General features: G+C 42.2%; 2 protein-coding genes across 4 annotated transcripts in view; one reads left to right on the top strand and one right to left on the bottom strand.

The window, feature by feature from the left end:
- LOC146678143 (neural-cadherin-like) overlaps positions 1-5,971 on the top strand; it is a 334,730-nt gene extending 328,759 nt beyond the window's left edge. The window contains exons 36-37 of the mRNA XM_085410097.1: positions 1,545-1,699; positions 2,724-5,971. Coding sequence (XP_085266223.1) covers positions 1,545-1,699; positions 2,724-3,335 — 767 coding nt within the window. The 3' untranslated portion in view covers positions 3,336-5,971. The remainder of the gene's footprint in view (positions 1-1,544; positions 1,700-2,723) is intronic.
- Positions 5,972-7,110: 1,139 nt separating this feature from the next.
- The window catches only part of dpy19l3 (dpy-19 like C-mannosyltransferase 3), a 70,632-nt gene continuing 50,027 nt past the window's right edge, over positions 7,111-27,715 (bottom strand). For all 3 annotated transcript variants that reach the window (XM_085409809.1, XM_085409884.1, XM_085409971.1), the window contains 3 exons: positions 24,613-24,745; positions 15,532-15,690; positions 7,111-13,555 (listed from right to left, as the gene is read on the bottom strand). In XM_085409809.1, the coding sequence (XP_085265935.1) occupies positions 13,352-13,555; positions 15,532-15,690; positions 24,613-24,745 (496 nt within the window). In that variant the 3' untranslated portion in view covers positions 7,111-13,351. The remainder of the gene's footprint in view (positions 13,556-15,531; positions 15,691-24,612; positions 24,746-27,715) is intronic.

The raw sequence follows: 27,715 nt of genomic DNA, 5'->3' as shown, positions 1-27,715 counted from the left end.
TCACATGGCTATAATTACCTCTAACTACAGTGATGCTAGCAGATGTAAAGGAATGAGGTTGTGAATAATTTTAAATTAGCATTTTAATTAGGTTCACATGTTTATTAGTCTTTAATTGAAAATCTGATTGTGGCCAGATGTGTCAGCCACTGATATGATGTTTAATTTCATACTTAATAACTATTTAACATGATAGAGGCGACGCTTCGAGTCAGCGCTGTAACTGATATGATTGTAATGATCCAGTTTCTCAGAGGTGCAGAATCAGGGAGTTTGTAAAATGTGGTTAAAGAAAAAAATAAAATGAAATTAACGTGCCCATGAAATAAAGTACGGCATTCATTGGGGGGAAAAGGTCAGCTATTGCACTTTTATTTCATTCAGCGAATAGAAAATACGGTCAAGACATTGGTGAGGAAATTAAAATTGTGTCCTTCAACCTTTTCATCAAAGAATCGCAAAGTTTCAGCAATCGCAGCCGTGCTTACCTTGGACCTTGTTAAGGTAATCTGCTTCTCAAAGCTCCTCCTGTGTTGGTTTAGTCTGACGGTATTTTCTTACTCACTGTACAGTCCAGCTGTTACTACAACAGCTTTATGAGGAAATCAGTAAGGCCACGTTGTTATCCATCCAATGGATGAAGAGATAAACAAACAGCCTCGCTTGGTTAAGATCCCTTTCACTCTGAGCAAATCAACTTCTTTGGCAGATGGTGTCCAGCATCTTTTATTTGTTCTACGTCTCATAAATGTTCTTTTTGACCCAGACTTTGATTTGTCTGTCCATCACGCTTAGCCGCTCTCTAATCTTTGCAGCTCTACCTGGAACGTCTCGTCCCTGTTGACACGGAGAGTAGTGTTTTGTTGCCTGTAATGAAGGCGCCACCTGAAGACCTATGAGGTGTTTGTTTCTCAGCCTAGAGGCTGACCTGCCTTCTAGCTCAGTTGGTCATGTGACCTCCTTTGTTTCTGTTTAAAGACATTTTTCGTGTGAAAATATTTTCATGAAATATGCCTAATTTTTCAGAAGGAGAATGCAATGCCCGAACTCGGAAAGGCCACAGTTCAACAACCAAACAGCCAAATTCATCACTGTTTTCAGCAGCAGATCAGGCTTTTATCATGATAAACATCCAGCCTGCTCTGAAGCAGGTAACTATAGTGATCTAGCCAGGTGAGAAGAAGTACCTCACTTAACCCATTAATCTCACTTTGTTCTGCACCCCCGAGGTTTCCCAAGGATGCACGAACTCACTCATGGCATTTTTGCCAATCTTGAGAAAGATTTTGACTGTCACAGAGATTTTTGCCAGTCCTTGAAATATATTTTGTTAAACACCAGCAGCAGAACACTTGTTAGATCAAACTCTGAAGCGTCACTTGATTCCTAACACGTATCACGTCTCGGCTCGCACTTTTCTCAAATGATGCTCAAGGCCATCTCCATCAAGAGCGCCTGTCTCTGAGGGCATATCTTGATTGAAGGATTTTAATCATTTAATTTGTAATGCTAATGCCTTCAACACCGTCTTGTCTCAACTGCAGTGCTGCTACTGGGCATTTTCCTCTACACTCGCTGGAGGTCCTACAAAGGGCTGAAAGAGGGCGTTTACCACGTCTCGGCGCATCACGACGGCTGGGAGGACATCCGGGAGAACGTCCTCAACTACGATGAGGAGGGCGGTGGGGAGGAGGACCAGGTACACCCCTCGCACGCTCACATGCATGCAGACTGTACCCTTTGCTGGGAAAGTTATCAAAGCAAATCAGAAAGAAACCTTTGTGCACACATACACAACTGTTAAAAGTGATGTTCAGTATGTAACTGCTACATCGCCACGTGCTTGCTTGAAGTTGAGATGTTTTAATTTTGATTTCAAAGACTTTTATTTTGGAAATTCTTAGCAGTGGATGTATGGCAGCAGCTCTATAATGGATTCTGTCAATTCAATTTGGAATAAAATCCTGCAGTGTGTGTGCTAGCGTTTTAATTAGGCCCACGCAAAATCCTTATCTCCTCTCCACCAGCCAATGTAACCCACAACCACTCAACGGTACTTAAGAGCTTGCATAATATCACAGCTTTGATCGCAACAAACACATGTGGCTGCTGAAATCATTGCTGAAACACACACAAAGAGGAGGAAAAAACACTTTCATATAGAGATCCTTGTCTGGCCTTATCAGTACCCCAAAACCTTCAAGATTCTGTCCGTTACCTGCAGTCAAACACACACACACACACACACACACACACACACACAGTACTGATCCCCTATACACAGCAGCCACTGTGGTTAATTCTCTGGAGTCTTGTTTGAAATCGCTCTAGAGGAATAAAAACAGCACTCATCACATAATCAGTTTCACAAAGCGACCCACGCCTCCTCCTTGTGCATCATTTCTTCCGCCGCCTCCTCCTCCTACATCTTTTTGCATCTCTGCCACCCTGGTTACAGTTCTGGTGGAATCACATTAGTACCAAAGTGGCTGCTGCTGCGCTACATGACAAAGTAATGGCAGCTGTCTGCAGTGGAGAGAGGGAGAGAAATGTTCATTTTTCTGCTTTCTCACTGTCACATTTCATTTTTTTCTGCCTCGTCTTTCTCCCCCAGACAATCAGTCCCTCTCTGTTTTTACAGCTCCTGTGCTAACTCAGACTTTTCATCTGCTTTTGTGTAAATGTGTGTGTGTGTGTGTGTGTGTGTGTGTGTGTGAGACCAGAATGCCTACGACATGGCAGAGCTGCAGAAGTCCCTCCAGCCGAGCCCGGCCCAGTCAGTGCAGTACTGCCGCTCTAGAGCCTTGCACCACCCTCCTCCTCCCCACCATCATCATCACCATCACCTCCTCCACCAGGCGCCCCCCGTCCCACCCTCTTCCCAGCCGCTGGACCCCCTGAGCCGGACAACCAGCTCCACAACCTTGCCTCCCTCTGCAGCTTCCACTTCCTCCACGGCCACCACAACGACCAGTCTCCGCAGGGACGTCCCCCCCACCAGGCTGCCGGCCCAGGGCCAGGCCCGTCCCTCGCAGCTAGCCCGTCGTTCCCTGTCCTTCTCCAGCCAGGATCTGGCCCGCTACCTGTGCGAGATCATCCGCGATGCTGACCAGCATCCAGACACGGGACCTTTTGACTCCCTGCAGGTCTTCTCCACCGAGGGTGGGGGCTCGCCTGCTGGCTCCCTCAGCTCCTTCAGTTCAGCAGGGCTGGATGGAGGCAGCAGCGGAGAAGGGGGAGTGGAGGCGAGGAGGGAGGAGACGCTCGGGGAGTGGGGGCCTCGCTTTGAGAAGCTTCGGGCGCTGTACGAGCGAGCCGAGGCCAGCGACCTCTGAGCTCCAACACAAACTGATTGGACCCTGATAACGGGGCCGCCCAAAACAATCAATTAGCAGACGCTTGGCGGCGACTCAGGCTGGAAAAGCGAGAGACTGGCCGACAGAGAGAGTCGCTCCACGCGCAGCACTTTGCTGACAGCTGACACGAACTGTGTTGTATTTACTGGATGATGAGACCCGTCAATCAAAGCGGGGGCCTAAGAGACAGATGAAAGTGTCCCAATGAAAAGAGCCTGCCGCTCTGCACTCACTCTACCTTGGACAGCAATTTTGCAGGAGCAGACGTTATCAAACCTACAAGTCAGGTTAAATGCTTCAGAACGTCAGCCTGCACTCGGGCTACTCATCATGATGGAGCTTAGCTTCACTGTCGGAAAAATCTGTTCCAGTCACAGACACTAAAACCCCAAATTTCCTCGTGTGTGGATGAGCTGCCAGCTGAAGGCAGAAAATATGAAAATGTTTTGGCCAGGATTTTTTTAATACATACATACATATATATATATATACCTGAGCAACTCAATGCCACTAAATGTATTTTTAGCACCTTGCTGCTCTGTAAATAAATGTCATGTATTTCACACTGTTACACGATAAGTCAGTGAAGATGAGGTGGATCATACTGAGTAGCCCATCCAATGCAGTTTCACTGTAGTGGACACATCGTGTTCTCGCTGCCTGGCTGTAAACAGCTTCTGTCAATGTTTGTATGAGAAAAAAAACAAAAAGAAGTGCTTCGACCATCACTGGTTTCCAGGGTGAGATTTTTTTTTCTGGTAATGTGTCTTTTGCTAGGTTGAGTAATTCTGTATTGGTTGGGTGTTTCAAGTTTCAACGCTCCATGGGTTGTAAGACATCAAGCTTTCTACTTAGTACCGTGCCCGCGTCTTCATTTGATTTCCTATTCTCATTTGCGCTCCGCCGCTGCTCCGCCGCTGCTCGTTCCTCCTCACAAAAATTCAAACATCTTTGTAACAAAGAAATGCGAGTGGACGAGTGGACGTGTGGACTGCGGGAGGGAGGAAATGCTCGCTCTGTTGCTCTGTTCCGTGCACGCTGTTCCTCTGGCATACCAAATGTGGCGGCTGCGAGAGACTATTTTAACAGATGCTCGGCAGAATACAAAGTACACAGAGCTGCCTTTCAAGGTGACTACTCAATAAACATAAATGGAGGGAAGAGGGTAAGAGATATTTATAAGGATTATATATATATATATATATACACACAAATATATATATATGCTTGTGAGCTGTGATAGCTGTGCCATATGCAGTTCACGCATCCATCTATTGTGTCTTGCTAAATTAGCACATATTTCTTGGCTGAAACATTAGGAGGATTGTGGGTAAGAGAGCTGCAGGAACATGTCATTGTGCTTTTGTTTGTTTTTTTAATGTCGAAACTGTGAATTATCCCTCCAGCTTCTCTCTCTCTCTCTCAGCTCTGCAAAAAACTAAACACTTTGTCTTAAAAGAACAAAAAGGCAAATAATAATAATAACGCAGCGAACGAGAGTCTAAAAAGGGCACACTTCCTTTCACATTTTTAAAACAAGAGAGAGGATTGCAGGGTAGGGGGCTGAATCAGAGAGCAAATGAGGGAAGGGAGTGAAGCGGAGGGAGCCCAGCCCTGTGGAGAGATGTCTCACCAGTGCACCACGGAGCACAGCGGCCCTGTGGGGGAGCTGCCGAGGGAAGAGATGCTGCAAGCAACAGTTTCCTGCATAACAGTTTGCTGCACTGCAAATGGGATGAACTTAAAAAGTCGTGTGCCCCCACCCACATGACCCCACAACCTACGATTCTCCCCAAAGTTCCAGCGTGGCTTCTTCTGGCGTTTCAGCCGCTGGATTCTGCTGGAAGCACCAGCATCAGCAGCGCTCCCTTCATACCTTTTTTTCCTTCTATTTGTCTTCACGCTGGCAGAGCTGAGCCTGTCGGCAGAGAGCAGTCAAAGGGTAGTTGAGTGTGAAAACATGTCAGGCCACTAATCCTAATAGGAGCTGATGGCCCGCTGTCATGCTGGAAAAACCAAAGGAATGTGAGGAGTTTCCCAAAAAGAAATGAGTTGACAGAGGAGTCGATCCCCAGATTGCAGCTTCTTTTTCAGACAAACGCTTTCCGAGCAGCGGAGGCAACAATGCAGCTTTTATAAATAAGAGCATTTCCAGTCAATGATGCCTAAAAGTAAAAGACATGCTTATCTTTCAGGCAGTGGGGAGTTCCTCCAGAGTGATGCTTGTATGTTGCTCTCTGGAGAGCGTCCGAGCCTGAGCCCCACACACACAAGGATGAAAACACTTCATGCTTCACTACAGCTGTAAGGAGCGGAGATTCACTTCCCACCATTCATTTGTAGCATACGACGGCTTCTTCAGTGTTGTGTTCTGGGTGCAGACATGTTGTGAACAATGTTTTTACCTCATTTGTAAGTACAGAGATAGATACATTCAAATTATTGCTTTTTTTTTTGCCAAGAAGAGCAGCATAGATTTAAAATGTGCCGCTTCAGAGAGAAAAAAGAAATCAAACGAACATATTTTTATCAACATGATGGTGATCAGCTTTTGACGGTTATAAGTGTTTTGTATTTGCTTTGATCTTTTTTTTTCCTCCCCTCAATAAATTCATTTGCACCAGTGCTGAATCGTGACTGCGTCTGTAAAGAGAAACCGATGAACTGAAATGTGAAAAATAAATATTCCTGGCTTTGACTGACAGGGAAACAGCATTGTTGGGGGGGGAATTGTTTTATTGACACACTGCCTAATAATATGTGAAACTTCACGTATCCCTCCACCAGCATTGTGTCTGGCATGAGAAAGACTTTTAACGGCAGAGTAAACATTTACAAGTTTGGATGATTTTTGTGGCTTTACAGTAGAAAATGACAGCACAGAATCACTTTAGTGGATTTTTTTTTTTAAAGGAACACCAAGCAAAAAGGAAAAATGACCAAAAGGCACCCAGATACATATTACAGTATTTTCTTTTTTCAAATAAACACAAAGAAACTGTTTCCACAATGAACGAGTTCAATGTTGTTTTAAATGAAGATGATGTGAGGACTCTTTAGGATTACCAGGATGTCTCCAATTATTACTGAAGAAAAGTTCTTCATCCAAATAGTGATTATTCAATGTAATTCTAACTCTAAAGGCTGGAAAACAAGTTAACTCTCGACTTTAGGGACTTCAGCAGCAACAGCCTCCATCAGACACAGTAAGTCCTCCTACCAGGGTATCGGTACGTCCTGGATGCTGCGTGCAGGTCATACTTGCAGCACGTCACTTGAATTAAGGTCAGGACTCAGACTTTCAAAAGCTGAAATCTACTCTCCTTCAGCCTTTTAGTTGATCTACTCGGCTCAGTCCCAAAATTGAACCCTCAAAAACTGAAAATGACATCACCTGAGTTCACGAGGGCTCAAACTGATAGAAAACACTTTGTAACATCGCGTGATGTTGCCTTGACAAAGCCAAAAGACGTTTCTTAAAAATTCCCAAACTTATGTTATTTCACTTATTTAAATGTTCTTTACAACTAATGAATTTTAAGGTCCAGTCTCATCTTAACATCTTTCAGGATCTTGTCTTAAAAAAGGTGAAGAGAGGTCAAACGATAGATCTGCTTTTTATGTCAGCCGTTAAAAGTAAACTAATTCGGTGTCAAAGCGCAGACTTCATTCCTCCTCGTTTCATGTGAACTTCTGTTTCCTGTACTTTTTGGGTTGTTTGCTCCACCCAAGACACGTTTAATGTCATACTGCATGAAGGGGAGGTTCTTGCCTTAGACAAAGTTTGCATGTGTCCTTAGGCAAACTGGAGATAAAGGGTTGAAAATGTCAGCCAGAGTCTTCATGAACAGCAGAGCGGCCCTGTGTCCTTGCTGAATCAGCAGTAATCAAAGCCTGAGTGCGGGCAAAGGGATCAAACCATCCTCTCATAACTGCCTGACACTCTGCTCGATGTCCAGCTACCGAGGTGGTAAAGCGATCCCAAACCATGATGCTCCCTCTACCATGCTTCCCAGCTGGGCTGAGGTTTTGGTATGAGAGCCTAACCTGGTCAAGCACGTCAAGTGTTATTTCCCACACTGTTCTAATTCAGGTTCCAGCAAGGCAGAGACATTTCTGATCAATCCCCAACCAACATCATTACATAGCCAGGAGATTAACATCTCAGTCAGTTAAATTCTGCCAGAGGCTGCTGCCGCACACACCTCTCTTTCACAGAAGTGATGCTGGCGTTCAATCTAGAACAGGTTCCACAAAAACAACAATAGTTCCCAAAGTGAGAACCCATGATGCTAAATGATCTTCACTTCTGTTCAAGGTAGAGCTGGCTCTGCTGGGACTACACCAGTTAAAAAGAGGTAACTAATGTGCACAAGGTTTACTTTGGCATTGGTGAGCTGGTGCAACAGTCAAAGTAATAGCTGGACTCAGAAACTGGACTGTGAGCTCAAAGATGGGCAAAGTTTGCACAAGCAGGTGGCTTAACGTGCAGCTCCAGGAGATCAGATTTTTGACAGCACTGAATTTCATCTTTGATTGAAAAAGTTCAGATTTCATTTATTTTGTACATTTTGTGGCTGTTTAAGAAGCTTCAACACCAAAAACTACTGAGATGGATGTAGAAATAAAACGGTTAAAATAGCACAACATCCCAAACAAGCAACCCTTGGGTGACTTGGGTCATCATGGCATCACAGCACCAATGCCAAAGGATGCTAATCGCATTCAGGCTCCAAAATATCTGCACGATTATGATTCAGGCGAGTGCTGCTTGGGTTTCATCTACGACAGATGATAATTTTATCTCATCTAGCTTCAGACCAATAGATGAAAACCAATCCTGCATCTGGGAGCAATCCCAACATCTCGTTGGATTTTTTAAGATTGGGATTAAAGTTCTTTGACTTCTAAAATCACGTGGAAAGACCTTCAAGAATAAAGTTGTCCGCCTGCTGCTCTAACATGACCTGTTCAGCAAACATTCACGGTCTCATCACGGTTCAGGGCCGAGGCCAGGTTTCAGATCGTTTGTCCCAAAAGCAGACTGTTCAAACTAAACCTGGATCCAAACAAGTTCATTAGTTGCACAAAGCCGTCTAGTGAGCATCTTACATGTATTTCACGAACATCCACTTTAAACCACAGCAGACTGTACAGGTTAATGACCGCCTTCATCGCCTCTTCATTAAGAAAACCATAGTCAGCAGCGGCCTGCTACTAAACTCAATATGTATGGAAATTAACAATGCTGAAAAAATATTACATTACTAGACTCTTATTAGGCAAACCTAATGGAATCACTTCGCTCTCAAATAAAGCAATCAGACATCGCCTAAATTAAACATCCAATATGGAGGCGGGAGGAACAAGCATTCTCGTTCCGCTCATCCGATTGATATGCATCACGACGAGGCCTCGCCTTTAACGAACACCGTGTTTTCAAAAGCCCTGCAACAACCGTGTGCAGGAGTGCTCACGCATCTGCGAGAGCGTGGATTATCAAAGACAGAGGTCCTTATTAACAAGTGTACAAATGCAGGCAAACTGAGCTGAGATGAAGGGGAAGGGACGGAGGGAGGGTGCTAATTGTCCAACCACTAATTACCTACGCAGCTCCAGCCTTTCAGTCACCTCCTCGCCTTTGGTGTGAAAGAAGAAAATGAAGAAGATCACTGAGAATTCATGTTTTCACGCGCTCTCATTTCTCCTGCGCTGCTGTTTAAACATGAGCATCGTCTGTCATCCCCTCTCCTCCTCCCCGCTTTCTCGTCTAACCACAAAGCCTCGGTTTGATATGCAAGTGTTGGCCCCTCTTTCTCTCTCTATTTTGGATTGTGGCTCAGAATCAGCCCCGTTGTCAGGCTGCTGCAATTTCCTCGCTACTTACATTATTCATGTGTGTGTGTGTGTGTGTGTGTGTGTGTGTGTGTGTGTGTGTGTGTGTGTGTGTGTGTGTGTGTCAGAGAGACAAAAATGAAAAGGTTGAGAATGCTGCTGATGACAATCACAGAAAGAGAAAAAACATGACAGCAATCACAACAACAGCACCGTCACAAATACCACTTGGTACCAACTCTGACCTCAGTTTTACAGCAAAAGCACATTTAAGTAGCCGGCAGAAAGCGAAACTAACGTAATTATCCTTCCTTTTCTGGGGTAACTGGTAACATTTATCACAGCGGCCACATGTGCCCCACCACAGAGGGGCCACATCTGAGCTCTGCTAGTGGTCTGACCTACTCGGTGGGGCTACAGCAGAGTATGACTAAACAATCACTGAACGAACAACTCTCAGCATTTCCTGTTTGTGGGCAACGGTACACAGACTGTATATAAAAGATGGCTGTATCCCAATTCAGGGTCTGCAGCCTTAAAGGCTGTCCCGATTCAAAGGCTGCTTGAAATGCGGCCCTCAAATGCGTCCTTCATTTCCCTGAATTTTAAGGATGTGGCGGTGTAGACTTCGTGGCCCAACATATCCCAGAATGCATATCGCGGCGGTGGGTGTGGATAATTTTTCCGGAAAAAAAAAAAAAAAAAAAAACGGCGGAGGAGGGGCGGCCAAAGAGTTTTAAAAGTAAGTACTGATTATTATGTTATTTATGTGCAAATGTTTAATAACGAAGAACATTTAAACGTTACTGTTGGCCACATGTCGGCAAAGTTATGTGACATTAGTGACGTTTGTGCTAACTTGGTTTTAAAGCCTTTACTTTAAAATATGCACCGTTCAATAGTCGACCTTAATCTTACAGAGAATGTGATGATTTTATGGATATTTAAAGTAACCACTGAGAGAAATTTAGTAATGCCAACATATTGAAAGAACAATATTTGTCCCTCATATATATAACACAGTTATATATACACAGTGTCAAAGAAACCTGTCTTTGAGTGAAGATTTAAGGTGACAGGAAATATAAATAAATGCAGCTTGAATCTTTACTGAAGCTCAGTATTTGAAACAGAGTCATTCACTGCTGTAATAACTAATACTGACTGAAATAATAACTTTAATATTGGCCATATTAATAATGGAGTGGATTGATATAGCGCTTTTCAAGGCACCCAAAGCGCTTTACAATGCCACTATTCAGTCACTCTCACATTCACACACTGGTGGAGGCAGCTACGGTTGTAGCCACAGCTGCTCTGGGACAGACTGACAGAAGCGAGGCTGCCATATCGCGCCATCGGCCCCTCTGGCCAACACCAGTGGGCGGTAGGGTAAAGTGTCTTGCCCAAGGACACAACGACCAGGACAGAGAGCCCGGGGATCGAACCGGCGACCTTCCGGTTACAGATACGCTTCCCAACCCCCTGAGCCAGGGGCGACCGTGGCTCAGGGGGTAATGTAAATTATATTTACATTACCAAAGTGAGATGACTTTAGTCTCATGAGCAACATTAGCTAATTGTTATTTACTAGCTAATCTTAAATGACTGTTCAGTACAGAAATGAAGCCCAACAATCATGTTTCACAGTCCCGTGGTCTCAGCCTCAGATACTTATCAAATCACACAGCGCTCGTGTAGAAACAAACAAACAAATGTACAAAGTATGTTCTCCTTCATTTCTGTCAAACAAAGCTGTATGACACGTTTCCAGCTGTTAGTATCACGATTGCTAGGCAACCTGGGCAGCGCGACGGAGGCTAGACCGTCCCATTTCACAAGCCTCGCACTTCTGGCCTTAGCGGTCTTTGAGTACGCGGCCCTTGAGGACCGTTAAGGCTGCATACTTTAAGGCTGCAGACCCTGAATTGGGATACAACCCAGTCCTGCACTCTTCCCACAGCAGGTCCACCTGTGTAGTAGCTGTACAGGGGCCCGATAATGGATACCAGAAATTTGGCAGTTAAAGTAATTCATGGTAGAAGCAATAAATTGTCAATTTAATGAGCCTGCAACAGCTTATGATTATCTCTGTAACACCATAAACTCTACTGATCTGCTCTTATAGCAAGAGGCATGTTATGCTGAAAGTTAGTGGAAGCTGACGAGGCAGTTAGCAAACTTTTTCTTAAATCTTCTTTTCAATAATTTCAATCATTTATTTTTATGTACAATCCTGAGAAAAAAATACCACGGTACAGTAACATGAAGAGAAAGGGGGTGGGAGCTAAACTGAGCTCATCAGCTAGCAGCTCTCAGACTGATCATCAGAGTAGAAAACCACAAAAATCCCGCAAACAGAGAAGCTACACAGCTTAACAGATTTATTAGACCACCGCCAGACCAAAGAAAGAGTATTGGTTATTACCAAAATACATTTTTATGATTGTGTAATGGTTAATTCGACAGTATCTGCAAGCTCTGACGCGCAAGCTTTTAATATAGTTATTGTCTTGATCCATGAATTTTCAAATTTTACTTTTACAAAAAGGCAGAAAAGATTAATAAAAAAATAATAATAACACATTAAAGTTACAGAAGAATCAATTTTAGTGGCTGAATGTTTGATGAAATTCAGACTTCTGTGAAAAGTCCAGTGTCTCGGCTCAGATTTGGATACAGTTTATTTGCCTAATAAATAAAAATACATTTTTTGGACAGATTTCTAAAACATTTGTGTGCTTTGTTTTTATAACAGGTGGTCTAACAAAGTCCATTACCCGCTGTGTATCTGGTACATGGCCTCTCCTGGGACTGATGTTCTGGTGATAAGACAGTAATTTAAATAGTGTGTATGTTCAAAGAGTGTGTGATCCAGGTTATTCTGAAGCTACCATGTAGAAATGTCTACGGACACATCATAGGAAGGGAATTATAAAGATGACAGCTGTAAGGACACACTGACTAAATGTGTGTGTGTGTGTGTGTGTGTGTGTGTGTGTGTGTGTGTGCGTGCGCATGCGTGGTTGTCTCTAACAGCTAGCTGTGCAGAACAGGCAGACTGCGGCTTTCTCAAGAACAGCTTCTCCAACCTGCATCACAGTGACTGAAGTCACGCTCACAGACCACAAATAAAAATTAAATTAAAGCCTAAATTTAAGTTTGTGTTTAGTTTGAGACATTTTGTAGAGAAGATCAAAGACCTGTTTGAGGGCTACGACTTGGTTTTAGACTTAGAGTAGGTTCAGAGTGAGGATAAGTTGGGGTTTGGCACGTAGTTGTTAGGCTTGTGGGTAGAAGAGCTTAGGATGACAGCAGTGATGCTAGAAGTAATACTAGTAACAGTAAGATTAAACAGTCGCACGAGTTTCCACTGGGACTATGGCAACCTGTTTAAGCATGTTTTTATGTTCAGGATGTTTAATGAATCAAATTCAAGCACAGTTCAATTATTAATATGAGAACATGTAATGAGGCCGATGACCAGCTTCCTTTACACTAACATGGCTGAAACATACTGACCGGAGCTGCTCGCTGCCCATCTGAAAGAACCAACACGTCGGTCAGTTCTGAAAAAGAAATCATCTCCTAACTGACTTTAATCTTTTCAGTTGTATCATTTTTGAGGTTTTTTATGAAACTTTATAAACTAGACATTTACACTTAATGTCGGCTGATGTCTACTCCTAAAACAACTGAACTACAGTGGAAACTGAACCTTTTAGATCTTATGTTTTTTTTAAAGTCAGTTTAAATCCCTACAAATGAAGAGCTCAACAAATCTTCGATTTCTGCCCCTACTTTCATTGGCAAAGAAGAACTCAGCTGCAAATACATACGACTTCTCTGTATTTCAATCTTTAAGTTTCACTTAGTCATCTAAACTTTTTTGGGGGTGGACGGCGGCTGAATGAGTGGACGTAGAACAGCCCGAAGCAGGAATCCTACATTTGCACACTCCACCCGAAGTGCAGACCGGCCCCGCTGTTCTAATAGCACGTCCAAAGAGCCACGTGTTGAAGAAATAATGGCCATGATCACAGCTGGGCGCAGTGCACAGAGGAGACAGAGGAACAGCAAGGATTCAGCACTTTTATTTCATCCTCTCCTCCTCTCTCCCCTCTGGCCTCTGCTGGGGTTGTCTTGCAGCCCTGGTCCTGCTACTGAGTCACGCTGGGCTCTGATGAGCCCTTCGTATTTTTCTTGCGTTTCTTCTTGAGTCGGTAGACATGGAAGGTTTTATTCTGGAATGTTCTGGTAAAGAGAGCGTTGTAAGCTGCCGCGTCCGTCTTGATGGCATCGCAAAAACGAGGGTGGGTGGCAGGGACGAGGTCGGGGTCATCCTCTCCAGGTCCGTCCATGATCTGATAAGAGAACAAACGCGTCACCATTAACAGCAACGAGAATGACGGCAGGCTGAAGCCAGCACAATCGAGATAAAGTCCACCGGCAGCAGCCTCTGATTTCACTTTGCTCTGCCAGTTAGATCTGCCATAAAATCTGTATGGATGCTTTAGTGCATTAAGGGCTAAAGTGAGTCTAAATTAATAATTTGGGATTATTGATCGCAACATTGCTAAAACAGCAGCCAAAGAAGGCTGAACCCAAAGAAAAAAAGAGGCAGTGCAGGACATGTGGAGATGCTGGCTTCAAGGACGGATTTTCTTGGAAGGAATAAGATACTCATTAGCAGCACTGAAGGCCATTAACAAAAAATATCAGCTTCTAAAAAGGATCCCACAGAACGGCACTGTTTGCTGGCGAGATGCAACACTTCCAGTTTTAAAAGGTGGTGGGTGGGACTGTGAAAGCTTCTGAATGATAAACTTTTAATGAAAAAAAAGAAAAGGGATATTAACTTTTTGTCAAATATTCAGTCATGAATATTTTATGGTTTCACACACTTGAATTCTGAAAGTGTCACGTTTAAAAACACTAAATAAGCCACAACATGAAAAGCACTGAGCCATGTTAGAGTGGAGCTACGAAAACTATTTTGAGGCTTACAGTGAAACTGTACAGTGTATGAAGGCAGCGGCCCCCAACCCCCGGGCCATGGACCGGTACCGGCTCGGGTGTGAAATTGACGATTTTCAGGGTTTTTATTGTTAACTCTGTTTCCCGGGGTCTTGTGTTATGAATTCATTTTCTATATATTTTCATGTACTTTGTTTTGTAGCCGTGTCTTATTTTGAAAGGAACGTTTATGCGTTACCATAGCGACCAGAGAGGAGGCTGTTGGTGCATTTCAGGAGGACGCTGCTAACAAAGTTACACAAATACACAGTGAATTATTATATTTACAAAATAGCACCGTTCTTGTCTTGGTCGGATCATTTTCTTTTGTCGTGTTTATCAGCGACGCCTTGAAGGCCGGTCTGTGAAAATATTGTCTGACATTAAACTGATCTGTGGCACAAAAAAGGTTGGGGACCGCTGCATTAAGGGACAGTGTATAGAGTACAAATTAGCTTCTGAGCAATATGTATAAATATTTAGGTTCATAATCACATGCAAACACTCTGCAGTGGGTATTTGTAATTATTTGGTGATTTCACTTTGCATTTTCATTGGAGTAAGATCATCAATATCGCTGGAAACCAAAGTAAGGTTTTCCAGCTGTAAACGACGCCCCACAGGTCATGTAGCTTTGGCCCGGTGAGTTTGAAATGTCTTGATGGCACACGGGGAGATTTTAATGTGGTGGCTGCCTGGTGTGTACAGTAAAGATACAAACAGGCAAAACTTAAAGTTTCCAGGAGAACCATCACATTTTATAGTTTGTTATAGTCATTAACACTCGGGGTGTTACAGGGAAAGCACTGGATCACTGAGCAGGAAAAAAAGGAAGGCATCCTTAAAAATGAAAGCAAAAAAAAGATGAAAAGATGCAAAGAAGGAAAAACAAAAGCAGGCAGACAGAAAGACCAGAGGTGATAAAAAAAAAAGTAAGAGCTAAATAAAAGAAAGTATGAGAGGAAGCGAAGGACAGACAGTTGCGAGCACACCCCGACTCTGCGTTTCATGTGTCTTACACGATGCTGGGCCAGACCGAAGCTCGCCTCGCTTCTGGTAATCCAAATAGCCGGCGAGCCGCATCTGACATCAAAATAAAGAGTCTGGGGGAGTGGGGGTGAGCGGCGGCAAAAGAGTGAGAGACAGATAAGAAGTGGGACTACTGATCTGTCTGCAGAGGCTGAGAGCTTTCACCGAGTCGCAGGAGTCGGCAGAGGGGACGGCGCATGCTGACACACACACACACACACACACACACACACACACACACACACACACACACACACACACACACAGTGAGTCACATTAAATGAAAGCCACCCACATGTCCGTTGGCCAGGTCGAGCAGGTCCCGCAGTCTGCAGCCCCGCCTGTGCCTCCGCTCATAGCAGATGCTGTTTTCCAACACCACATAGTCGGCCCCAATAGCCTTCAGGATATTGTATACTTCCTCTGGGGAGCGGCGAGCGTACACTTGATACACCTGTTCTCACACACACACACACACACACACACACACACACACACACATACACATATAAGTATTTCCTGAAAGGAAGCCAATATTAACTTGATATTGCTGGGAGGGGAAAACTTCTCCCCTGGAACTCAATTACCCGACACATTTGTTTTCTGAATTACACTTTATGAAACTTGGTTTATTCCAATTAGGAAACGTTTACTTTGAAAAACAAAAAAAATAGAATGAAAACAATTATGACTCAAACAAAACCCGCAGGGGAACAAGAACTAAAGCTGAAAACATAAATCCCAGCTTCCAGGAAAACTCTCATGGTTCATCTTTTATTTGTAGCAGGCAAAAGATTTAAATGGACAAATTATGCAGCCCATAAATACTGCAAAAACTGGCTAAGAGCTGATTTATTGTAAGGCTAAAACACAGTGAAACAGCAACTTTTAGAAAGGTTCAAATAAGCTGTAAAAAAAGCATCAATCCAACTGAATCTCACCTGTGACTGAAATCACACTAATTTAACCACTAAGTGCTGTTTTAGTTTGTTTGTTGGTGTTTTTGGATCATCTTAACGGTGAATATCAAATATACTCACTACATTGTGCTTTCAGTGATTAACCACAATGACACAAGCATGAGCATCTTCCTTTGCAAACAAGCCTAAATCTGTCGGCGATGATGCAAAAATGACGAGCGTTCACTGGAGCCATTTGGAGAGCCCTTCTGTGGCTGGTGATGAAATATGGTGGAAAATCACAATGGAAATAAAGTGACAACTAAATATTAGATATTAAAAATAGTCAAGAACTGTCAGAATCTGATACTAAGTGAGGGATGACTCTAAAAGTACTACAGCGTAGTATCATTGTCACAGTTTATCCTCTCGAGATGATCTCATGAAAAGCTCCAAATCAATATTTAACTGATCCAGCTCTCAGTGTATTTTAAAAATATATATATATATATGTCAACTGCTGTAAATAACCAGCTTAGAACAATTCACTGAACCACACTGTGTCACTGAGATGAAGTAAAGCACTGCACGGCCTGGCGGACAAAGTCCTGGCAGCATTATTGTAAAACCCCAGCAGGTTTTGCAGGCAGAGTGTCAGTAAGCATTTTATATTCGAGCATTTGATAAACAAAAATGTGTATTCCGCTCGAGTAAATAAAGAAGTCAACTAACAAAACTGAATCTAAATAGCTGCTGATTTTTTCTTGACTTTTCTTCCTCCGTCTGAACCACAAACGAATTCAAGGAGTCTTTCACGTAGCTGTAGCCTGCAAACACCTGCAACCTACCAAGCTAACGCAGTCTGGACAGTTCAGACGGGGAGGGGGTCGATATCAAACCAATGTCTTGCCAGAGGGCAGTGTTAACAGAAGAAAACGTTAATCGTTTCTCTTGAACTCACAGATTGGTGCTGAGTGAAAGTCCGCTGATGCCAACCCTACAAGCTCCATTTGATCAGCTATGAAAACATGATGCCAAGTCACCAGACACTCAGGAAATAATCAGGGCTGTAGCTGAATATAGACCAATACTGGTCTCATCTCCAGTTTTTAATGAAGAGATGCCTCTTCATTTTTTTGTCGTTTTCCCCTGTGGTGTCAAAAATGGCGTCGACCATTTTGCTTGACTAAGTGGAGTCGTGGCAACTTTTTACGTTGACTGCACGAGAGCTTTTCTGTGGATCAAGATGTATGTAAGAAAGTAATGAGGATGGAACCCTTATGATCAACAACTGCAGTCCTAAAACCTCTTAGTGGGTGCCAAAAGATTCTTGAAGTATCTAAGTCGCAGAATTTTATCAGAAGTGTAAAATAAATTAAAATAAAGAAGCAATCAACCTTCCTTTATTGGTCTTCGAATGCATTTTAATGTTTGAAACGGCTCTGTTCTGCTGATTGAGCCCTACTATTGTCCGGGGCTGCCCTCATGATTTAAAGTGCACTGACATGAAGTCAGTTATGAATTGCTGCACATAAAGTGAACTGAATTGTGCACTATTATCTGTTGAGATTGCAATAGGAGCCAGAAGGCGAACACGATGCAAAGACCACAGAACTGATTATGACTGAAAAGCAGCTCATGTGTGAGCAAAAACGAAGCTATTGTAACAAGACGACAAAAGGATATAATCGACTACAGCAGTGTGGATTTCTCTGAAGAAAAAAAAGACATGTTTGACTTTAAAATGGTTTAACAAAAGGGTTATAATAAAATCAAGTTTTCCTAATTGAGGTTTAATTTACTTAGATGTAATACAATTTTCCAACCAGATGGTCATAAAAGAGGAAAATAAACCAATTTCTGTCAAATGATGAAATTTCAATTCTGTTTTATGGCTATAGCACCAGTTCACAGCGGCTTTCTCTGAGTGCTGTAAATCTTTAAGACCCCAGAATATTAGAAAAGAGAACCCCAACAGTAAGATGATCCCTTAGCAGTAAGCATTTGTGGGGAGGAAGTTGAGGAGAGGGTAGACAAATATACAGGATAGCAACACATGGGGATGACAAAGTTCTCGAAGCATCATAGGAAGTTCCCGAGCAGCTTGAGGTTATATGTAGATTGTATAAAAGGAAACACTACGTCCACACGTACACGGGTATTTTTAAAAACGGAGATTTTACGTTTTCGTTTTAAAAAATAATCCCGTCCACACATAAAGGCAGAAATGAAGGAAAATGCTGCTATGAACATGCCAAAGCAACAGGTGGCGATATATTCCTAACCGCACAGAAATGTTGGCCAATCAGAAGTCTAGAAGCCTCGGTGGGAAAAAGTAAACAAAGCTGGGGCATAGAAGCAGAACCGAGTCGTATGTGTGGAGGGACAGTAACTGTGTGTGTATGTAAGCATTTAAACACTGCAGAGAGTAGAATTAACAGTAACAGTATTGTAGAAATTCATTTCACCGAAACAATAACGTGGCGCACAGTGTGACGTCAAAAAAGGCGCACACCTTTGACGCTGCATTTTCTGCGTTTTTCTCGTCCACACGTAAATGCAAAAACTGAGTTTTCAAAAATATCCACCCTGGCCGGAGTTTTTAAAAATCTCCGTTTTCAGTGACCAAAAACGCCGTTTACGTGTGGACGAAAGGTGCAAATGCATAGAAAAACCTGCGTTTTCAAAAATACCCGGGTACGTGTGGACGTAGCCTCAGACTGGAATTTGCTATTAAGAGTAACTTCAAAGACAAATTAAACAAAAAAGTTTACAAAGGTAAAGGAAACCCCAAAGTGTGTATGAAAAGCAGTGAGTACACATGGAAATCCCATCAGTATATCTGTGAAACATGGAGGTCATGTCATGGTTGGTGGTGTGCTGCTGGCTGTGGCACCTGCTCGCTCTTTATTGATGATGTATTGCATGAATTCAGAAGTAATCCGTAAACGAACCGCACTTATAGAAAGCCTCTTCTGTCCTTATTGACCGCTTAAAGTGCTTTACTACGGTGGCCCTGAGAGGCCAAACGGACTGCAACTTCAGAAAACACTTGCAAAAAGAAAAATGCTGCAAAAAGAAAAAAAATGCTGTTTTCTGAAGTTGCAGTCCGTTTGGCCTCTCAGGGCCACCGTACTTTACTCTCCAAACTACATCCATCACATAGTTTAGGATGTTGCCCGTGGTTACTTGAACATGCAGGCTGAGGATGCTGGAGATCAAACCACTGACCTTCTCATTAGTGGACTACCTACCATTGTGTGCTGTAAAGAAAGAAAAACTATGGCTATATAAAAGGACCCCCTCAAATCTCATTAGCTCGTTCTTTATCCTGCAGCAACCACATAATAGATTTTATTGCTTTTTATTTCCACTGACATGTCTGGAAAAAGAGACTGAAACTTGCTTTTCCTAAAAATGTTTTTGTGTGAGAACTAAGTCAAAATCAGTATCGCCCCATCAGCTCAGATTTGTTAAAGAATACACTCTGTACAGTTTTTTTTGTACAAAAAAGGTGATTCCCAAAAATTCCCAATTAAGAGGACAAAAGAAGACGTGGCAGACCTAAAAGACTATCTACAACAGATGAACAGCATCTGAGGAAAGAGACACCACAGTGAGTGTCTACAGGTTCTGGATTTTAGTCAGTGATGTTGTGCATCTTGTCAAACTTATGAACACAGAGAAGGACCATCAGATTGCTGAAACTGAAAGCAAGCATGCAAGGCAAAGGCTTCATTTTCAGCTGCCAATTCAGCAAAAGCATATCCGGACAGAAAACACACAGATAAACATCATCAGTCATGGACTGACCTCCTCAACATCACCGAAGCACTGTGGGATCCTCTTGACCGAGAACGGGAAAAAGGGCAGAAACATCCAAAGAAAAGCTCTGGATGTCCATGTCTACTATTTCTGAAGAGTACTTAAAGGAATTACAAGAGAGCTCGCCTAAGAGAGTTTGTCTGTCCTAAAGGTAAAGGTGGTCGTTAGTATTGCATAAACTCTGTTTTGCTTTATATACTGTTTCCAGTATTTTGCCATGTTACGATAAATCACTATAAAACTCTTTATCCCATTTTTCTAGTAAAATACAAAGACTTGAGGGGTGGCTCAAGACTTTTGCACAATACTATAGGTATGCAAATTAATATAGAACGGACTACAGCAGGTGATGGGAATATCTATACTTGTTGTCCATTAATGAATAATGTTGCAGTGACATTTATCTTACACAAGAAGTGGGACCATGTTTTAAAAGACATTTATGCAGTTTTCTTCCATAATAACAAAGAAAACAGAGCCACGTTTGCACAGCTGTCTTCATGAGGACATTCACTTCTAACACCTTACCTAAACCTAAACAAACTCTAATCCTAAAACAGAGTCTTAACCCTAAAACAGCCTTTTGATAAGGACCAAAATGTCTTCACTCTTCCAAAATATACTCACTCCAGTGGTCTAAAACTCAGCCTGGTCCTCATAAAGATAGCTGGACACAGATAAAGCCCAGTAGGCCTGAACCAGTGTCGTGGTCCATTAATGAGCTCCATACTAGGCTCGAGCCTCGCCAGCGGCTCAGCATGGCTGACTTCCCGCTGGGAGGCAAATCACAGGCTCAGCTACCCGAGAAATGACCCACACATTACTTTCCGCTCATTGCAAAGAAGACACACCACATGCAGAAGCAGAAAAAAAAGTCATAATAAAGGTAATTCTCCATTGTGTTTGGTCATTAGCTGCATGTGGTTTGCAGCATGTTTGAGAAAAAGTGATATTTGTCATGTTTTCTATTTCACTGTCTGAATTCAGTCAATATGGGAGTGACAACCAGTTATTTAAGTGCATTGGCAGGGCATGTAATAACAGGCCAAAGGGAAAAATATACTAATGAAAACACAATACAATGAGAATTCATGAATAATACACAGAAGTAAAGTGAAACGCTGCCTTTGCTGCTTTAAACCTGATTTCAGCAGGAAAAAAAACATTCACGGAAAAAGGGAAAAAGAAAACAATGCCTTCGCAGCATTCCTCACATACATTACAATACTAATATGCACTCAGTACATGCGCCACCATTCATCTCTCCTTTACTGGAACACAGCACTTTTAGGCTCCATTTTTCCTACGTTACCATTCATCCCACTGTAATGGATGCACAATGTACTCAGTGCATCTTCTGATCCCATATTCATTCAGACAATCACTGCAGGTCAATGGCCCCCATCTACAGACAATTCCCTGGTCTCTCACGCAAGACATTAGCACAGAGCTGAGTGAGATGGATGGGTGGGGATGTTGTACAAAACAGATTTCACTGTGTAGAGGAGGGCGGGAAAAACGCAACCACGAGATCTGGAAATAGCCTGAAAATTCTGACACTGACTGCGGCACCAAAATAATGTATAAAGGTTAAATATTACTTAAATAAAATTGAATCAAAACAAGGAAAATGCAATAAATGGTGTGCAGCTACACTCGCACTCAGTTACTGTGGCTTTAGTCTAACTGTGGACTGTGGCTGGTAACACAAAAATATCTCAGTTCACTTCATTTCCAGTTTCACTGTTCATTTTTTGGATTTTTAAAGAACATAATTCAAAATGCAAATTACCAAAACTGAAAAATATATAGCATAGCATCTTTATTTATAACGCACTTTACAATGTTGGCCAAAGTGCTACAAATACAAAGTAAAGAGAAAACAGCTTAAATTACTGGGCTGGGTATCATCACTGATTTCTATAATCCATTCGATTCCGGTTTTCAAAGTCCCGATTCGATTCAACTTGGCCTCAGACAGTCAGAAATATTATAATTCTGATCATTTATCAGTACTGACTTCATCAGAATTGTGAACATCACAGCAGATGCCTTTGTGTGAAAGTAACTGAGAATAAAACACAGAAAAACATGAAGGAGATTTTCCTGGTCTGGCTTTTTATAGCAGATAACCTTAAAAATATTGTTCTGCATATAAAGTTTAAATTTCTTCAGTATTGAACAACAGAAAAAACAGGCTTTCTTGTCCGAAGTCATTTAAGTGAAAAAAAGAAAAAGAAAAGAAAAGAAAAAGACAGCAGCCACAGCGCTGTAAACAACGGTAGACTGGTGGGTAATAAGCGAATGAATAATACAGAAAACAGAGATTGGAGACAGGAAACTGTTCTTGAAGTACAGAGAGAGAGAGAGAGCTAGCTGTGCATGAAGTGTGATTTTAATAGTCGTGGAAGCAAAACAGCAAAATTCATGACGACATTGATCAAATGTGAAGCACAGTTTGCTGCTTCTTTTGCTGCTGGCTCGGTGAATTTTGGTTGGAGAGACAAAACCTGCAGCTCAGAATCAGTGCAAAAAGACGTAATCACAGCGCGGACCGGACGCATCAGAACCGCTAAGCTCCGACAGCGTGTCCGTCTACGGGCCGTCGGGTGAGAAAGCCGAGAAAGACAAAGCTGATTCTGATGCGTCGGGTCTGTGTTTATGTCTTTGTGTGGAGTCCGTGTACCTGCTCTCATTTGCTGTTTGGTTGTTGTTGAAATGGTTTTGTGAGCTTTAATCTGAGAATCTGGCGTTTCTGGCAAAACACAGTTATATTTAAAAGTCGATTCAGGATTTAATGAATTGATATCGCTTTATTCAAGCTACTCACCTCCCACTTCCACCTGCACTTTCAACTGGACCACGGCCAATCATAGAGGTCCCGCCCCTTACTATCTCTGATTGGTTTAGTCCACGATAGGGGCAAAATGTGTGTCTGTTGTTGACCACAGGGAAGGCTGCAGATTTTTTTTTTTTTTTCGCTACCCGAACAGTTGGTCGCACAGGTGCAACCAAATATTTTTTTTTTTTTTTTAGTCGCACCACTGAAAAATTTGGTCGTATTTGCGACCACATTGGTCGCACTCTAGAGCCTTGTATTATGTTCCATGACAGAAACAAAAAACTGTTTTTCTAATTGTACATATAAATTTTAAACTTGAGTTTCAACTGCTCGTTTTTTCCCCTTACCTACCCACAATGAGCCTAGTGCACCATTTCAATGAACAAGGGTAGGGATAGCTCAGCAGGTAGAGTGGTCACCCCTTGATTGGAAGGTCGGGGGTTTGAATCCACTGAACGGCTATCCTGAGGTACCCCTGAGCAAGGTACTGTCCGTACACACTGCTCCCCGGGCGCCTGCTTAGTGGGCTGCCCACTGCTTCACTGAGTGAATGGGTTAAATGCAGAGTAATTTCCCTACAGGGATTAATAAAGTATACATTATTATTATACATTCCATTACAGATGACCCAAAGTTGTCACTCATCCATTTCCTTAACTGTGTATCCATTTCAGGGTCGAGGTGCGTTGACATTGGGCGAGATGTGAATATTTCACCAGTTTCGCACAAACAGCGTTTGTGTACTAACGTGACCCATGTCTCTGGGAAGCCACACAGTAACAGCACTAACACACAAACTCAGCTATATGAGCGGGACTTTCACAGATACTTACAAATCTGTGATTATATTTGTAAGAACAAGAACTGTCAGATAATATTCAGATAGTTATTGATGTATATAATTCCAGAAAGACCCAAAGGTTAAAAAACAAAACAACTATCATTTCTTTGAACAAGGATAACACAGAGCATGTGATACCTTTGTGATACCTAAGTAACAAGTAATAACTGGACGTGGAGGGACTTCTTTGTTACTCTTAAACTGAAATCTAAATTAACTGGAACTCAACCGGTGTGCTGGAGAGAAGATGGAGAAAAGACGGCAGATCACGGTCACATTTCTGCATTTTCTAACTTTACATGTCTTTACCCTGGACGCTTTCCAGATGAATTACATCACACAGACAAATATCTTTTAAAGGTCCTACTGGCAGCGAACAAAAAAGCCATGACTAAGCGTTGGCTCTAGAAGCATCGCCACACAATAACTTGGTTATTACAAGTGTTAACAATCTACACACTGGGAAGAGCTGACATATGCATAAGACTTCAAAACAAAAGTGGGAGAGAAAAGGTGGGAGAAATCGCACCGTTATTTAGCCTCTGAAACAGACTTGATCGCGTGAGGTGGAAGAAGTGGGTTTTTTCTTTTTCTCGACCATTCTGTTTAATTGTGAAAATGAATAAAAACAAAGACTCCAGGTAGAATCTTTACAACACAAGACATTTTGAGAAAATTGCCGTTGTGAACTGATGAATATCCACTGACGTGAACTGAATTCCGCTTTAAAAGATATCACTGGCTCGTAAAGCTTTGTCAGATCTCACACCTCTTTCAAAACACAAATATTACAGCTGTGATTATTCTTAAAGCGAATCCAAGCAGCTAATTGGCATTCAAATCCACCTGACTCGGTGTTATGAAGCTGACACTGTAATTACCATCAATTTACTTCACATTTTCCATTTATTGTGTTCGTGTTATCTTGCAGCCCCTCTGGCAGTTTCGTTTTATTGCAGCCTACAGTACCTGTCTGGTCCGCTCCCGCAGGTCTTTATCTTCATAATGGGGGTGGTTGGTGAGAACTCTGCCTGTGCACAGCTTGATACCCGCCAGGAGCTGCATGCTTCCAGCAAATACTGCCTGTTTGGGTGTCTTTGTGCTGTGGACAAACACAGAGAAACGAGACAGACAAATCAGTCACCTTTCTAAACATTTTCATAGTATATTGCATGACTAGGCTAATATAATACAGTATATGTTTAGAAGTTAAAGCAACAGAGAGATGGAAAAAGTTTTTAGGCTATCCACACAAACATCGAGTCATCAGAAAAGTTTGATTGAATTTTACTTTATTTTATGGTCTCCTGTTGTTATTCACTGCACAGGTTTTTGCCTTTTGAGCTGCTGCAATAATTGGAACATACTACTGATGGCATTTAAAAGTTTCTTTCAGAGACGGATGAATTAAATTAGAAAAAGATGCCAAATGATGTGCAGTTACAGTGCTACGGAAAACTCTACATCGCCAAGGACGAGCTTTGTAAAGCTGTGGCGTGTTAACGTGTTAATACAACTTAGTTTGTTGTGTGCGTGCATGAAAATGTGTGTGTATTCAAATCTTTTGCTGTGCCCCTGCAAACTGTGGTCAGGTACATCCTGGTTGCATTAATAATTCTCCAGATAAACATCAAATTGACTGCAGTGCTATTGTGGCAGACAGATCAACACCGCTGTGCATGTATCACTCAGAAAGACATTTAAAAGTTTCAGTGCAGAGATGGAAGGACCAGGGAACGACACCCACTACAGTGGAACTTCACCAATTAGGCTTTTATGGTAAACTAGGCAGACGGCAGCCATAAGAAGTAAGACAAACCTCTCAGCGCTTATTATCTGTGTTAAGTGGTTAGCACTGTCACCTCACAGCAAGAGTCCTAAATATGAGCTCGAGATGTTCCAAGAGACAAATTTACTGCTCGTTTACATAAGGAAAAGTAGACGAATTTAAATAGTGTAAAAAGTATGAAGTTCCCAAATTGAACAGATAATTATTATCTGCATTATCTGTGCAAATTTCATATGTGCATTTCAAAGCTGAAAATCATATTCTTTGACAAATCTCACCGAAATATGTGGCCGTTTGAGCCATTTATGAACACAAACACAATGTCAGTTGAGGCTAAAGTTAGCAGTGCTAGCAGTGCCTCATTTCCCTGCAGGTTAAAGCCTGCACACCTGCGCAGCCTGTGGTTGCTCACTGCTGTGGTGGAGTGGTTATGTGCGACCCAACAGTTAACAGCATTCATGCATTAGTTCAGTCCCTGGGTTTAAAGACCAATATTTCTGGTTCAAACATTTTAATAGTCTAGTTTACTAGTTGTGCAAATCCTTAAACCCAAAAGCACCTTTCTTTGAGCAGCTGCTTGTGAAGGTTTTTTTCTTGAACTGAATCTAATAAAATTTAATGAATGGTGGCATCAGAGCTGAAATAAGAATGAAAATGGTCCTTGAAGAAAATCTGAAGAGGCCTGCAGACCTGAAGCTTCCATGGAAAAGAAGCATCTAAAAAGTCTGGAGTTACCTTTGGAGATCAGAGATGTCAGTTTCTGACTTAACTGATCAGCAGAAAACTCGTCATTAATGTTTAGTAAGTGCAGATTGAAGGTTACTTTTTTTGTTCTTTCAATTAAATGTTTAAGACTAAAGAACATCAACATTTGTGACTTTAACTTTTCCTGAAATGAATTCACCAAAGAAAACTGAAGAATGCTGAGAACGCTGTGCGCACTGCAAGCTCTCTGTACAGTATATACTGTACGCGTGTAGCACCGTAATGACCGGCTGACTGTTTCTCATGTGGATGTGCACATATGCATGAGTCTCGTAGGCGGAGCGGAGTGGAGGGTATTCAAACATGTTCCAAGGTGGACGTGTGGGTTGATGCTTTGGCCTCCTGACCTTCAGCAGGAACGCGTCGTTGTCCTTTCTGTCCATTTTGCTTCTTTGCTGCCTTTAAGCCAACATTTTCTTTCCTTCCATGTTGATTACATTTAATTTGATGTTTATATTCTTTTATGTAAATGGCAGAAAGGAACAGCCAGGAACCCTTTGACATTATAAAAATGAAATAATGATGTTCTTGGCTGAAAGAGACTCTCTACTGTGGCCAAGCACAGATCCTGCCTTGCTTCTATTTTCTCTTTGTGTGCTTAAACGTGTATTTGAGCGTGTTCATTAGTACCCGTTGCTCAAATTCTAGAGCACCATTAAGAAGATAATGATCTCGATTGTCACTCGAATGCAGTTTCTAACAGCTTGACAAGCATTTTAGCTTCTTCTTACCAGCCTTGTTTACCACCACAGCAGGGAGCTGTCGCTCAGCTATACTCTTCCTGCCCACCAGCACCAGAGAGAAGTTACCAGCTAGCTGAGGATTTGGCTTCTAAAGAGTCAGTTTGCTTTAAGTTGGTGGAGACAACGGGCTGACTTCCTGTTTGTTTCCTGCCCCCTAAAATCTCAAGTTGAATATTTAATCAATCCAACGAACTATGAATCAAAAATCAGGATTAACATACACCACATGACCTAACTGTAAACTGAGTCAGACCAAAAATAGCTTCATGTTAATAGGTTTGGACATAATCTATTGATATCGAGCTACTTTTCTACAGTTTTACATTTACCAGTTGTTAAAAGTAGTTCTTTCAGAAATTCGTAGTGATGGAGCTAAAGACCACGAAAACAAAAAGGTCTGAGTAAGTAATGGGCAGGCGCACCTCAGGAGAGTAGTTCTATTAATGTTATGAATTATATCTGTGGTTTTGCTGCTGTCATGAAAAAAGAGAGGGCAAAAAAAACTACATTAATACACCAAGAAAAGTCTCGACCTTGTCTGGAAAAACATATCTGAACCAATTCACCTGCTCGTGCTTTTATGATTTTGGTATAAAGATTTGTGAGAACTGTCAAAGGCTTTTTAAGAGTCATGCCAGCATTTGCCTTCAGAACAGATTAACTTATCACCCGCAGTCACAAAGGACTGAAAGCACTCTTTGACCTCTTTGCAAATAATTCAAATTCAACATAAAGCTCAGCAACACAGCCGCAACCCACTTTTGTCTGACCGGAT

Source organism: Rhamphochromis longiceps, linkage group LG1 (genome assembly GCF_057381845.1).
Source record: "Rhamphochromis longiceps isolate RC_006_pf linkage group LG1, R_longiceps_female_GT1.1, whole genome shotgun sequence".
Classification (NCBI taxonomy): domain Eukaryota; kingdom Metazoa; phylum Chordata; class Actinopteri; order Cichliformes; family Cichlidae; genus Rhamphochromis; species Rhamphochromis longiceps.
This window is presented reverse-complemented; position numbering and strand designations above follow the sequence as displayed.